The sequence below is a fragment of the Phoenix dactylifera genome, chromosome 8 (genome assembly GCF_051530095.1).
Source record: "Phoenix dactylifera cultivar Ajwa chromosome 8, Ajwa_hap1_PhDact_Kaust_v1.1, whole genome shotgun sequence".
Classification (NCBI taxonomy): domain Eukaryota; kingdom Viridiplantae; phylum Streptophyta; class Magnoliopsida; order Arecales; family Arecaceae; genus Phoenix; species Phoenix dactylifera.
In genome coordinates, this window is record NC_143197.1 from 2,623,902 (window position 1) to 2,639,170 (window position 15,269).

Genomic DNA, 15,269 nt, shown 5'->3' on the forward strand with positions numbered 1-15,269 from the left:
TGCTTAGTTAAAAGTAAACTATAGTAACTTTTAAAATACTGTTTAAAGGATGAGAGGGAGAGAGAGTAATGTACATTGGGGCAAGGAAAATCATTTCCTTTTTGTGTACGCTTTCTCTCTTGATCATATGCTGTGTAAGCTTGTTTATGCATAACTCAGAAGTTTGGCAAGAAAATATGGCTTAGTTGCAACAACCATGTATACGGTGTACTCTATAAGATTTTATTCATACTTTGGTATGGCTCATGTTCATCTAGCAGTCCATATTATACAGTTCCTATGAAAGTAGTTCCAAGAATCTAAGGTACTGGTCCTCAATTATTCAAATAGTTGTGAAGATATACTTCACATCCAGGGCAATAAATAATGGAAACAATCAAGTTGGATTATTGGCCATAGTTGTCCAACCAATCCTCCTTGATTTAATATTTTTCTGTAGACCAACTATCGAGATGAGTGCACGATGAATAGATCATATAGCAAGGAGATGAGATGATTGAAAGAGTGCATGGCCACTTGGTGTATGCGATGTAGGGTATAATTTATTGTATATGGGACAATATGCCACATGGGACCCATACAATTAGTTGTTGCGTCGTATGTAGATGTTCATGACCAATCAACTGGCCTTCTTTAGTTCAACAGTGTGTTGGAGATGATATGAACTCAACTGGTCAAGGAGTACTCAAGCTCAGGGCTTTTAGTATGGAAAGAGACATGGGTAATTGCATGATACAAGAAAATATATAATCACTTGCTATGAATCTAGCTTTAGAAGTGAACCCAATAGGTAGTGAGTTGCTTAGCCAAGCTACCAAGCTTTGGTTTTACTTGAGCTCAACAATAGCATGGACCAAAATCGAAGCGTACGTCGAGCTATAGTTAATCACGCCTAAACACATTGTATGTGTGGGAGTTTAAGCCACTCCAAGAGTAGCTTGGTGGCATAATAAGTTCATACCTCCAAACTCTCTCAATATTGATTAAAAGAATATATTCACAAATTGACATGGCTAGAGTGTAATAAGTCTTAAATCCAAATTGATAAGATCATTTATCTAATATAGTTAGCTTTACAGTCTTGGCCATACTAAAAACCTCCTAAACATAAGGATTGTTGGTTAGGTCCTTATAGACTAAAGGTACAAATGAGCCGAACAACTTACGAGTTACTGGAGCTCGACTCGAATCCAAACTTAAGTTGACTCAATTATTATTATGCTCAAATCGAGCACGAGTAGCTCCAATAGTTTTTCGAGTCAAACTCGAATAGCAAAATATTCGATTTGAAGACCCACGAGCCTAATCATATATATATATATATATATATATATATATATATCACTAATTAATATTTTAAAATGTAAAATTATGTTATATTTGATTTTAACTATATTCTTTAATTGCTATTAAAACTCGAATTTGAGTTCAAACTTAAATTCAAGTATATCTCGATTGATATTTAGGTTGGGTCAATCTTGGGCATTATTTTTGTAATATCAAATAAAATTTGAGGGTCAATAGTAGGATTTGATGGATTTTCAAGTCGGAATATTTTGAATAAAGTTGGGCTGCTGCTGGACTCGGCTCGGCATAGTCCATGAAAAATGCATCAAATTGCAGCTGCCCGCGCTGCAAACCGCGGGTCCCGGTTTTGGGGCCATACATTGCCGAAGCGTTTCGGTGTCGGCGACCACGCACTGGATCGGCCATTCGTGTCGAAACTGCCATATCGGCGCGCGATCACCGCGGTGGAGCTTCCCCCATCACGGAAATCCGTTCCTCGCTCGCTTCTTCACGCCCGGAGCCACGTCCGGTCCGCCGCCTTCCCCCTCCTGGTGATTGCTTCTTTATTCCAACCAAATCCGGAGAGCGAGCGAGGGATCAAAACCCTCGCCTTCTCTTCTCTTCTACCCCGGAAACGATGGCTTCCACAGCCATCGCGCGAACCCCATGGCTCCAAAGGAGATCCACCGGCGGCGAGGGCTGTAGAAAACCCACCAAAACCCCCTCGATGATCGCCATTAGATCGCGGCGGAAGGCCTCTGCGATGACCTCCATCCAAGGAGAAGACACAGGCAGCGGCGGCAACAACAATACCGGAGCTCTCGAGTTGAATACCGTCTTCGATGATCTTCAGCCCGAGATCGCTTTCAAGGACTCCCCATCGCTACCCAGTAAGCAAAGTTATCTCATTTTTGGCCAGATCTATCTGTGGTTCTTTTCTTTTCTTTCTTTCTTCTTTTCTTGTTCTCCTTTTGATGTCAAAATTTCTCCAATGGCGTTTGTTATAGAACCTCTCTCAATATCTGATGTCTCTGGTTCGGTTAATGGGTCTCGTCTTCGAGTTGCTTACCAGGTTCGAATTCTTGCACATGTTTTTTTTGGCTCCAATCGATATTCATTTCGTATTCCTGTTCTTCCTTGCATGGGTTGGTATCGGTTTCTTGTTTTCTTGAAATTTATCTCTTTCTTGCTTTCTTTTTTTGGTGATGATGCCTGTGGGTGTGGTTTGGGCAATGGATTCGCTGTGATATAGGGTCTTCCGGGTGCATATAGTGAAGCTGCGGCGGCAAAGGCATACCCGAATTGCGAAGCCGTTCCATGCGAACTATTTGAAACTGCCTTCGATGTGAGTTTTTGATATTTTTGTTTCCTTTTAGATACTATGTCTGTTAAGTTTTTATTTTTGCTGTTATCACTTTGGCGGTGTCGAAATTTCTATATGATCTGAATCACGAGGCATTAGGGGAACCAAGTTATGGGATGGTAGTATCTAAACTGAAAGGAAAATCATGTTACTAATATATTGGCCACCTAGGGTTTTCTACACTGCCGAGAAATCAAACACTTGGAAGAAGATTTTTTCACTGGAGATACCCACCTTTTTCTGTGTGATATCATCTGTTCTACATGTGTTAAGCATCCAAAAAAACTGTCTGAAAGCAAAAGCATGTAAGATTGTACCATTTACTGATGTACTCATTAGCTTGGTCTTACATGGATAGAGGCTTCAAACTGTAGGATTGGCCTTCCTGTTTATAATGATTCTTAAGAACCAGTTTGCTATCGCAGAGGTGCACAAGACTTTCCGCTTCATATAACTTGCAGGCAAGAGAAGCCATGACCATAAACCATAGCCATCGAGCCTTCTTTTAAATACCAAGGGTTAGTTTTGTGAACCCTTTGTCAAAAGGTATGCTTTTTAAGTACTATAATATTGCTGCTGTAAGTTCTTTCAAATGTTTGCACCACTTCAATCCATGTTCTCTAGTCCTTCCATTTCTTTTATTGGATTGCTTGACAACCTCCAAGGATTCTTGTTGTACATCCCGCTATCGTCCTGGCCACTATTCTGACATGTTGGTACTCCCAAGCCATGACGTCCTGCAGGAACTTATCATTTGCTAACAAGGTTAAGTCAGTCTATAAGGTTTCGATAGCATGCTTAGACTAACATTATTTTTGTCATCTTGCAGGCTCTTGAACGTTGGCTTGTTGATCGGGCAGTTCTACCCATTGAAAATTCATTAGGTGGTAGCATCCATCGCAACTACGACCTTTTACTTCGTCATAAATTGCATATTGTCGGGGAAGTAAAATATGCAGTTCGGCATTGCTTACTAGCCAACCCTGGTGTGAAAAAGGAAGATTTAAAAAGAGTTCTCAGCCACCCTCAAGTAAACATTGCCTTTGTTTTCATTGTAGTCAAATTTGTTATAGCTGAAAAGGCATTAGGATGTCATGTGGCTTGTTGCTAACTCAATTGAAATCTCAGGCTCTCGCACAGTGTGAGCATACACTTACAAAGTTGGGAGTTGTCAGAGAAGCTGTCGATGATACTGCAGGAGCTGCAAAAGTAAGACACCGATTCTAGCTTTGTTATCTAGTTTTGTTCTTTCTTCCTTATCCAATCTTAAATTTTCTGAGTAAAAATTATTATAATTCAAATAACATTTTCAAGATTTGATGTGGTAAACTTCAAATATGATAAGGAAAATCTGAGACTAAAATTCTAACTGATCCAAGCTTTATTCTTTTTCTAATGTTTCTTTCCTTCATTTTGAAAATTTATGAAACATATTGTCTATCTAGTTTGTTGCTGTCCAAAAACTCCAAGATGCAGGGGCAGTTGCCAGTTCATTGGCTGCTGAAATTTATGGTTTGAATATTCTTGCCCAAGATATCCAGGTACTTCCTCTATTCTCATTGATTGGATGCACATGGCTATCTGTGTACTTCAGTAAAATATTGCTTGTTCTGTAGGATGACCCTGATAATGTTACTCGATTTTTAATGCTAGCACGAGAGCCAATTATTCCAGGTACCAACAAACCATTTAAGGTATGCTTAGCAACAGAAGTAGCTTGCTATTTTTTTTAAAGATAACATCACTAACCTTTCTTTATAGGGAAGCACAAGTGGAACTTATGTTTTAATTTCTATATTATTCTGGTCCATAGCTTGTTTACTTCATCTGACTGATGACACTAGTATCCTGTCATTCTCAGACGAGCATAGTTTTCTCTCTAGAAGAAGGGCCTGGTGTGCTTTTTAAGGCCCTTGCTGTTTTTGCCATGAGAGACATCAACCTCACAAAGGCATGTTTCAACATCTTGTACCACTGCATATGGTTTTGACATTAGTGCAGTATTGAGCATGTGGGCATGCTTTCTGATGTAATAAATACTTTTGTCTCAGATTGAAAGTCGTCCTCGAAAGAAAAAGCCCTTACGCGTGACTGAAGATGGCAGCAATGGGCCTCTAAAGTTATTACCAGAAGTGTTCTATATTTTCATGTTTCTTTGTGCATTTACGTATATCGACGTATCCAAAAAATGTTACAAATGTTAAATATACAAATGGTTGGATATTAACTTTGTTGAAAATACTGTGCCCAGGTACTTTGACTATCTTTTCTATGTAGATTTTGAAGCATCAATGGCTGCACCAAATGCTCAGAATGCCCTTAGGCACCTAAAGGTATTGTCTTTCGGAAGTCCCTGCAAGATATCTAGGAAACCCAAAGGTAATTATGACAGAGCCTTCTCTTGACAGGAATTTGCGACGTTCTTAAGAGTGCTGGGAAGTTATCCAATGGACATGAGCCATGCATGAATGACCTGAGGAGAAGTGAACACACCTGGGCATAGAAGTAATAAGAAGTCTCTCTTCACCAATATTTTTATTGGAAACTTAAACAAAAATAAGCAACTAAAATTCATCCATATTGGTGCCTCTTCAAGCCATCATAACTAGATGTTTGAAAAGTAGTTCTTGTATAAATATGTGACTTGTGAATCATGTTAAACATATCTACAATGATGTATGAAGTTGATAAGAGCTTGTATTTATTGGTGAAGGTGAAGCGTCAAAGAGATTTCTTGCAATTGTGTTATTTTGTGAATCCAGTTCTATTAATGTCTAAATCATTTGTCACAATTCCGTCATGTTATTATCTGATCTTGCTCTTGAATGATTCATGAAGTTGATAACAACTTGTATTTCTTGGTGAATCATCAAACAGATTTCTTGCAATTGTGTTATTTGTTAATCCATTCCTATTAATGGCTAAAACGTTTGTCACAATTCTGTCATGATATTATCAGGTCTTCCTGTCATCATTCCTGACCTCGTCGACACAAACCTGAGTCACATTACTAGGCACATGCCCATGTTATCTCAAACAAAATTCCACTACTTATTTATGATTGGTACAACTTCCTTTAGTACCTTTATTGCTGCTATATTCAACTGTTGTACTTGTGTGTTGATCAAGAGGTATATGCTAGTGTGAATCTCGTCTGCCATGCTTTCTTAATACCGCGGTCCAATTTTGAGAAGCACACATGCTTGTCAATTGTTGATGAAGTATATATATATTAGTGTTTGAGCCATTGGTACTGGACTTCAGTCTTTGCATGGACAAAGGAAATTCTAGAACAAACTCGGTATTAGGGTATCTTCTTACTTGAATATTTTAGCTTGAGAGAGAGATATGAATGGAGAAGGAGAAATTTTTAGGTCATAGATTTCTGTAGAAGTAGACGTGTTAATTTTATATAAGTGAGGTATTGAAGAAGGAATACTAATACATAGCAGATACTGATCAAATAAAGTTCATCAAGAATGATATAATACAGTTTCTATTGAAAGATGGTGAGATTAAGAAAGACTTAATATTTATTTACATAAGTAATTGCTTGACGAATCTCTTAGAGGAAAATATAAGAGAAGCCAAAATCAGGATGACTTATATTTGTCACCATTCAATTCATGTAAATAATTCAACTTTGGAGGCACCTTTTTAAGTAGGCAAAAAGGGGTGCGGCACGAAGAGTTGACACGGTGCCAATTGTTTAGGGAAGAATAATCATTGAAAGATTGGGTTATCATGGTAAAACAGATTATCTAGTTAAATATTGAAAGTAAGTACCATGGTGAACAACTAAACAAGTATCTAAGTACCCTTTTGTAACTGTAAGGGCAATATACAGAATCACACTAAATATTGAGGTATTAAACTTGAGCCACATTTCAAAGTTGTGGGAGGATGTGATGGAATATCATATGATAACCATAAACACAACCTTTAAGTTTTATCTGCACAATATGGATTTTGGCCTTATGACTTTTTTCCTTTAATCTTAATTTTAGGCTGCATCTTGTGTTATTGCAAGCTTTTCCAGGTCCTTCATAACCAGTCAATCTATGTTAACTTGGGTCCTCCCATTTTTCTAGATAACATGGTGATGGTATGATGGATGAAAGAAAATGATGATTTTTGAAAAACCAATTCGAGTTTATTCCAGAACAATCACCTTTCAAGTCTACATTTTAGTCTTGGTAGTTGATGGAAAGATAGGGAAATTTATAAAGCATTTACTGGTGTAGGATAGGGTAGATGAAAAGCAAAGTGTTTATATTTAGAAGTCATAAAGACTTCTCACAGAACACCCAATTAGTTTTAAGTGGCATTTTCTGAAAACAAATTCTCCCAATCACATGCATATGTTGGAGAGGGGGGGGGGGGGGGGGGCAGAGGCGAGGAAGGGACCGCATGTTTCATATAATTAATAAAACATACCACCATAAATACCAAATTAAACATTTTCTATATTTTTTTAATGTAGATATTTTTAATCTTTGGCATGCCCTTACTTTCTCTTGAAATTTTCTGATTTACAAATTTTTACCATTGGTGAATAATCCTCAGATTTGTTACGCTCCTTGACTTGATTATTTAAGCATGATCTGGTTGTTGAAGATCCGAGGATATATCTAGATTTCTGATATCCAACAACTCTTAGAATGGTGAGGAACTTTGGATTTTCAAGAAGCTTAAGACAATCTAAACTTCTATTGTAGTTGTCCAGCCTTTTATGTTGTCTATGCAGGAATTAAACTATCCTTCAATTTTTTTTTTCAATATGACGTTATATTATTTCTGTTTTTTACCCATTATGCAACAGTTTTTGTTTAATTGTATTCTTTCGATTGAAGTTGTATTTTTTCGTTTTTTGTATTATTTCTATTGAACTTTTCTTTTGTCATCCTAGGTTTATGGGCAAGGAGATATGATGTGTTTAAGAAGCGCAGGATCTACTCCTTCCAGTTAACACAGTTTGAGGAACATATAGTTGACTCAAGGGTCAAAAAGGTGAGAGTATCTTCGTGTATGGAAGATTGCTGTATATTCAGAATAGTATCTTTTTTTTTTTGCAAAATTCAGAACCTTGGTCAAGGAATGTATAGAAAGTTGTTACACAATCATGTAGGAAGCATTACTTTTGTTTTCCTTTTTTTAATGTTCAAAAATTTATCTCTTTCCTCTCCATTTGGCTTTTGATCTATTATCCATGTGAATCATAAAACAAATTTTATGAAATGCAAATTTTTAATAGTTTATCTTCTAATGACCTCATTCTGTGCGAGGAAAAAAGATGACATTTCTTTGTTAACAACAGTGTGTCAAAGGCACGCCTGAAGCATGCCTAGGTGCAAGGTGCAGGCAAAGCCCAGCCAAACCACCTTGTAGCCCAAGGTGAAGTCCATTTGCTTAAGCGCTAAAATGGCATGACTTTTTTGTACATTGAGAAAATTCTAGGCATAGAAAAAAGCATGCCTCATCATTTTTGAATTTCAGCCACTTGATCATGATGATTAGCCAAAAGGAAAAAGATGAATGCCAGATTTAGAGGCTCTGATGCTCCTTGTCTAGCGGATTCCAACTAGCTCTTCTTCTTCTCCAGCGGATCTAGGACTCTGACCAGCTTCTCCACTCTCTGATAAGTCTTTCTCTGCTACCCTGCTGTTGCTGCTGCTCCTGCTCCTGCTCCTCCTTTTCTTCATCCTTCTTTCTTTTTCTTCTTGTTCTTTGCCATAACGCCCATTCCGGGACGGGTTGGAAGAGGAACCCAACCCATTCTCTTCTCCTCTTTCTCGTCTTCTTCACTGCTGGCGCTCCTAGTCCTTTTTATCCTCCTCCTCCTCTGTTGCCATGTTGCTGCGGGTGCTCCTGCTGCTTCTCCTCCTCCGCTATCCTGCTGCAGGTTCTTCTTTGCTGGTGCTACTGCTCCTCCTCCTCCTCCTCCTCCTCCTCCTTGTTGCTGGTGCTGCTGTTGGTGCTCCTGCTCCTCCTTCTCATCCTCTTCTTCTTTGCATTCCTGCTGTCGATGCTATGCGACTACTCCTTTTTTCTTCTTCTTTTCTTTACTTCTCTTTCTCTTCTTCCTTTGCTGCTGGTGCTTCTGGTCCTCTCCTCCTCCTCCTCCTCCTCCTCCTCCTCTTTAAGCATGATAACAAAACCATTGTCAATTATCCGTACTGACATCTCTTATTTTCTATAGCGAGTGATTACATTACAGGTGTACTACTTTGATTCGAGAAATACACTTACAATGTTGGAAATTTGCCAGAAACATAAAGGAAGCAATCTTAGTATGAAAACTTGTGGAGATGTTAAAGTGATACATGCTTAAGTTCTTTCTGAAGTTGCATTATTAAACTTTAGGCAATTATGTCAACCATTGTTTCTCATCATGAATGAAGTTCCTTATCCTTTTGTTTGATGACATCTATTTATGCCCCTCTACCTAAACTGACATATGATGCCTTGTAATCGCACTAGAACCAAAATTCCCATGTTAATGAACTATTAAACAGAATATGTTGGATACCTACTGAAATCATTTGTACTAATATGTTCCAGGAATAGGAATTTCAGTATAAATGCATCACACATGGTACAAATTAGAGGGCAACAAGCCATGCACATGAAATAGACCTTCTGATTCTTCTGTGAACTGTTGTTATAGAAGTGCTCCATAGTATAGTTCAGTTAGCATGTTTTTTTCCCTTGTTGTTGGACCCATGATCAGTAAAAGCATTTGACAGTATATGTTTTGCATATTAATGAAACTGAAGCCAGTCTGCAGGACACCATTTATAAATAAACTATGGAACATTCTTTTTGACTATATCCTATGAATTGCATTGTACTAGTTCTTTAACTAATACACACATCCAATCAAATAGTATCATCCTTGCTATAATAGTGGCAGAATGGAATTGATAGATGGATGGTAGAACTGTGAATATGGAGATCAGGATTATGATTGAAGAAGAATTCAAGTTGCATTTATACAGTAACAGGAGAATTAATTGAGATTGTGTGGTCATTTGATATATAGATTAAGTTCCAACAAAACTTGTTTGGTTCAAGCTCAACTTGATAAGTTTACTACTCAATTACTAGAAGTGCTGTTGTAACTTGTGTTTACCAATTGCCAAATATGTATTGCTTCCATTGAAGGGTTCCACAAGATGTTTTTGCTTGTGAGTGGAAGCAATGATGAAAATGCCTAACTTTGTCGATAATTTCAGTCTTTAGGGATACATTACCCAATCAATGTTCTTGGTACCTGCTTCGATAGTATGCTCTCACTCTACATCGTTGCACAAAGAATGGAGGCCATATTCAATGGTAACTTCACTGAGATGTTGTCTATGGGTTTCAACTAACTTCAATTGGAATAATGAATATTCAATGAAATTCATGCTTGTGCTTCTTGTCGGGCCAAGACCACAATTTCATTCTTGAAATAATGCCATGGTTAGTATTGGTCATTGTTGGCCTTTCTCACTTCCAGCACAAAGCTCAAATCACTTGAATTATTTGCTATTAATTTTTAACATGATACGGTACCAAATCTATATAATAACTCCAATCCCTGTGTTGCCCCTTTGGGTTGTCTTGCCTGCTCCTCCCCCTTCTCTATTATCTTTGCCTCTTCTCTCCTTCCTCTCCTATATGACTATATCTGCAGCAACATTAAAGCGCACCACCCAAAAACCCCCTTCACCCCACAACCCACCCCCCACACCAACTCCAAGTCCCAACCTCTATGTTTGACGCACAGTTGTGAGATGACTGGGCCAACTTAAAGTTAGGGCTTGGATTGACATGTTGATTCTAGGGTTGGACTTGCTTCCAGATTATGTTGAAACCGGTCTTGGTGTAGGGGTGGTCTAAGTCTAGGCCAGCCAATTACAAGCCATACTCAGGGATGGTTATCAGATTATATAAATTATAGATGTAATTTGGCACCTGATAAGTTGGTCTTGTTATTACTAACAATCAGGTGTGGATAAGAAAAACTAGACACATGTCTTTATTGGTTTTAAGTATTTCTGAAGACACGCCTCATCTTGATGTTTTGCATCATTTTTGAACTTGAAGGATGAGAGCAACTGTATGAATCAATATTGTGTATTGCCAGATTGGAACTTCCCCGACTCGCTGCATATTATTTGATATATTATGTATCATTTTTTTGAAGTATTTATTACTTTTTTAAAAAAGAAACTTCATGTTTGGGCTTCCTTGACCTGTAGGCAGCCACCTAATGGCACTAGGTGGCCCTTTGGCGGCTGTTTACTTCCTACCATTTTTCAAATATTAATTAGTGTGAAACATGATTTTTATAAGATTAAGGTTGAGTATTGCCAAATCCAAAAACAATAACTTGATACTTTAAATCTATAGCAGTTAATATTTAAACCAATGACCTAGGCACATTGTGCACCTAAAATATATGCTTCTATCATATATAACCTCGTGGGGAAACTATAAATTACTAATTCCCATGTTAAGTGGATTAAAAGATAACAATAGAAAAATTCAGTTTATTTTCAGAAATAGGGATGGAATGATTTGTAGAAAGAGAAATTTTAGTTAAAAAGAGTATTGAGGGGATAAAAATAAAATATTTTAGAAAACCAAAGTAAACATTTGAAAAAGGGATTGTGATAGTGGACCTAAACCTGCATCATAACAATTAAATATTGCATGGAACTCACTCAAATCTAACACATTATCACCCTTTTCAGTATATCATGAGCATAATTAGGATTTTGCCTAGGGTTGCAAGTGAATCAGTTACGTTTACATCTTCAATAACCTAACTATATGCCTGGACTTGGTATGGGTTCACAATTTTGACTTGAAGGCATTTCGGTATCTTTTTTCAGGGTTCTTCTGATTATGTCTTGGTTCACGCATAGATCCAAGTTTTCACTAATATCTGTTGGGTCTAATCAAGTCCAATTTGGTTTCCGTCTAGTCCAATTCTGCTTGATCACTATCCTCTTTGGGTCACTTTTTGGGACTCATTCTCCATCATGGGTCAATCTGTTTTGCATATGATTGGGTTCTATGTAGCCCACTTGTACCCTAGCTTCTGTGGGAGGTTGGTTCTGAATATCGTCAAGCTCTTGGAGAGAGAATCTATGTAGGAGTCCAGTTGATGGTTTATAGGAAGCTGCTCTGGTTACTGTTAGGATTTTCAGCTGTTGTGGTGTAGGATTGATTGTTAATCACCTGTTAAAAACCAATTAGGTAGTATAATGATCATTAGGTTCCTGTTAGTTGTTTTGAGGTTTGAAAATGGATGTTGCTTATATGACACGGTAATATCCAAAGAGCAAGTTGTCATTGATTGATGGATGGATACTGCAATTACTTGCAATCTACAAAACTCTAGAACAATTTCATATTCGTGAAATTGTTTTCTATAATATAAGCTCCTCATCGATGTCATATGGATGAATGGAGCAATAAGTAAGAACATGACTTCTCACTGACTGCCTTATTTAAATTTTAATGAAAAGTAAGTGCAACATGAAGATTTCATGCATCAATGTAAAATAAAAAAGTCCATGTGTTGAAAGATTATAACATTTTTGTAGAACCTGATTAGTGACTAAATAATCAAATCAACTAAGCATCCACAAATTAGACCACATAAACCACAAATGCACTCACTAATATCATCACAACACTAACTACTTAACAAAGAAGTTTAGCAGGTCTAACCTTGTCTACTCTCATGGAGAATCACGGAGATGATTTTCATTAAAAGAAGTTTCCCCCTTATGTTCCTTTTATTATTAATCTGGACATTGAGATAAAAGGTGAAAATGGGTACACATGTATTTTTTTTTGGATAAATCTGTTAGCAATATACAATCAAATCTAGTGATTCTTGCACTGCAAAGCTTTTTGATCATCAGAAGCTTATTCAAGCACTGATCAATCACATGTTCAAACAACAAACACCTTTTTAGGATCAGCCTTACTTCCATTTCATAGCTGAACATGGTACCAATCATCACTGTAAATCATAAGCACTATTTATAGATGTGTACTCAAGTACATTAGATGGCTGCTCTCTCTTAAAATATCATCTTAGGGTTGCCTTAGTTATGTGGTTGAGGGATCACTTCAATATGATTGATTATAGGCAGCTCAATATTCATTCGCTTGTGGTTGATTAGAAAAGCAGTCTGATCACCTACATGACTCAAGACAATATTTTAATCTCTTTTCAGCTAATCAGCTGTCAACTTTTTCGCTACACATTATATTGATTTTGTGCTAACGAAACTTGGAATTTAAGCTTAACGAGAATTATCTTAACTAAAATATTTCTTATCATGAGGCTGGATTTCAGTTTTTTATTGTTATTTTCATATAATATAACCAACTTTTTTCTTTTAGTTGAAGTATTATTTGAATGCTAAAATACATATAATGGGTCCTTTCTGCCTTTTTTAAGGGTTTGATTTGTTGGTGCATATGCCCTTTTTCAATCTAGATGAATCAAAGCCCTCTGCAGCACAAGAAAGTTCCACCACAGTTCCCTATCCAAATGAGTTTCTGTACTTGATACAGTATGCCAAAATATACGATCATTATTAAGCATTGGAATTTAAATTTCTTCTTGACTGGTTGAGTTGAGCCGGTCTGCTGATTCCATAATTGCTGCAGCTGCTAAAATCCTCCATCCTTTACTTGTCAGAAGGGTCCAATGCTCTTGTTCTTAAACTTAACTTTGTGTGTTTTTGTGGATCTGAGACATTTGTGTATGTTTCTAGAAGATTTTTCATACATTAATTTAGGTCATGCATCAAAATCAACCAGTCGATTGAGGCTTTCTTTGCTTGCCTTGGGAGTTGTGCATGGTTGAGATAATGCAGCACTATATTATTAGTACAATAGATTATTAGAAGATTGCAGTGTTTACATTGCTTCAACCACCAGAAAGTATAATTTGTCACTCAGAATCAAAACATCGGGTCACTGCCCCTTTTTTTCAATGCCAAATGGATTGGCATCTTCCAAAAGAAATTTATATGCACACATCATGGTGGCTATGATGGAATGGACATGTTTTATTGATAGGTGGAACCAGGTCCACTTGACTCTTGGAGTGATTAATTTGAACAATTGGTGGTGCCAAACTGCCTGCCCTACAGTTACAGTAATACTAATATAGAACAGAGCAATCTCGAGTGTATGATCTACTATTGATTGGGGGACCCGTTTGCCATGACCTTTTAGAGCTTGAGTCATGGGGTCTGTTATTGATCTGCCAGCCGACTATGATGCTGCTGTCAATCCTCATGGCCCTTGTTATCATTCCTCATGGTCCTTCTTAATGGGTTATCGTGGGGGAATCATTACTCTTTAATGATTGCTGATGATCTAATGACCTTGTAGATCTTGGGTTTTGAGTGCCAAATCAGTTGTCAGAAAGTGGCAGAGCAAAGCATGCTAATAGACGCGCAGAGAAAAATTGACTGCTGTGGTGACTCTGTTTTCCTATTGTATTGCCAATGTGCCATATTTGTCCGGCACCTAATGGTCGAGATGCACCGGATTTTGTCCATCGGTAGTGTTTCCATCCTGAGTTCTGAGAGAAGTTGAGGAGCGCTGGAAGGATTGGGCCTCGTCGGCTCGTAGTGTCCATCGATGCATGGATGTGGGTCAAATGGGAAGGTTGGATCTCATCAACGGCCCTATGGGAGGCTAGTGGGTTTTGCAGGTTTGCAGAGCCTGCAAGGTTAAACCATGCCCGGAATGTGAATTTGACACTGGTCTTTGTGAGTGGAATTTGATCCTGGCTCAGTCGCTATGCTTGTGGGCGGAATTTGACACTGGTTTTTGTGAGAGAATCAAAGTTTATTTCTAGGAGATCCGCATGGTTGCCCTATGCGTTGTGCGGTTGTGCTTGTGGATTGGATGCCAGTCTCTACTTTTCATGAGCAAAGAAGTCTTAACTTCTGGACTCTTTGGTGTATTCTTTTGGTTGGGAAGTAAGGGAATGTGGTGATGATGATATCAGATCCTTTTGCCCGTCAATCTTGCAACAAACGAACAAATCGTTCAGACTCTTCTGTGCCTGGGGCTCTACAAACGAGGAACAACATGCCATTGCAGATATACAGACATTCAGAAGTGCGAGACTTTTTGCAATGAATACATCTATGAATTGTATATCAAATAGTTAATGGCATGAGGCTTGCTGAAATATATATGCAGCCGTATATACCAGGTGAGCATGGACAGGTTAATTCGTTTTTTTTTTATATACATAAAAATGACAAATTTGTAGCCAGCTATACAAGGATGGCTGGGATATTTTTCATGTTTTGAGTATAAGTTTATACATGCGAGGGTTCTGGTAGGTAGGGTCCGAAAGGTTTGGGGTGGCTGTGATGAATGCTGCTTTTAATTAATCCATGACACAATACTCTCCTTAATTTCCAATTATCCCGGTCATAAATCAATTGATGACGAATACAGAGGCATGAACATTCTCGATTGAACAATCTCGATTCTTGCGGCCCTACGCAATGGATTCTGTGGTACTCGATGCTTATAGGTGTTTAAACATCTTCTTTGGATATAATTTATCATGTTCTTT

The 15,269-nt window shown here is 37.8% G+C and overlaps 1 protein-coding gene across 10 annotated transcripts; it reads left to right on the forward strand.

Annotated features, from left to right (window-relative positions):
* Positions 1-1,616: 1,616 nt before the first annotated feature.
* LOC103708962 (arogenate dehydratase 2) lies at positions 1,617-14,913 on the forward strand. Of its 10 annotated transcripts, XR_015967744.2 has the most exons (14): positions 1,617-2,177; positions 2,295-2,359; positions 2,540-2,632; positions 3,480-3,680; positions 3,779-3,859; positions 4,096-4,191; positions 4,267-4,344; positions 4,512-4,601; positions 4,702-4,769; positions 4,902-4,983; positions 5,079-5,155; positions 7,217-7,314; positions 7,560-7,660; positions 13,158-13,392. XR_015967744.2 is itself a non-coding variant. In XM_008794094.6 (12 exons), exons 1-11 carry the CDS (start codon positions 1,925-1,927, stop codon positions 5,116-5,118), a joined length of 1,167 nt encoding a protein of 388 aa, XP_008792316.2. In that variant the 5' UTR covers positions 1,617-1,924; the 3' UTR covers positions 5,119-5,155; positions 7,560-7,835. The 10 variants fall into 10 exon arrangements, 3 of the variants coding, with proteins under 3 accessions (XP_008792316.2, XP_026661645.2, XP_026661650.2); XR_015967743.2 differs by lacking the exons at positions 7,217-7,314; positions 13,158-13,392 and adding an exon at positions 13,745-14,913; XR_015967745.2 differs by lacking the exon at positions 7,217-7,314 and having other exon boundaries at positions 5,059-5,155; positions 13,158-13,479.
* The last annotated feature ends 356 nt before the right edge of the window (positions 14,914-15,269 follow it).

Coding starts and splice junctions, on each gene's coding strand:
- LOC103708962 (XM_026805844.4), top strand. CDS start 1,925: ATGGCTTCCACAGCCATCGCGCGAACCCCATGGCTCCAAAGGAGATCC. Junction 4,192..4,266: donor TTCTTGCCCAAGATATCCAG/GTACTTCCTCTA, acceptor CTTGTTCTGTAG/GATGACCCTGATAATGTTAC. Junction 4,984..5,078: donor ATGCCCTTAGGCACCTAAAG/GTATTGTCTTTC, acceptor GACGTTCTTAAG/AGTGCTGGGAAGTTATCCAA.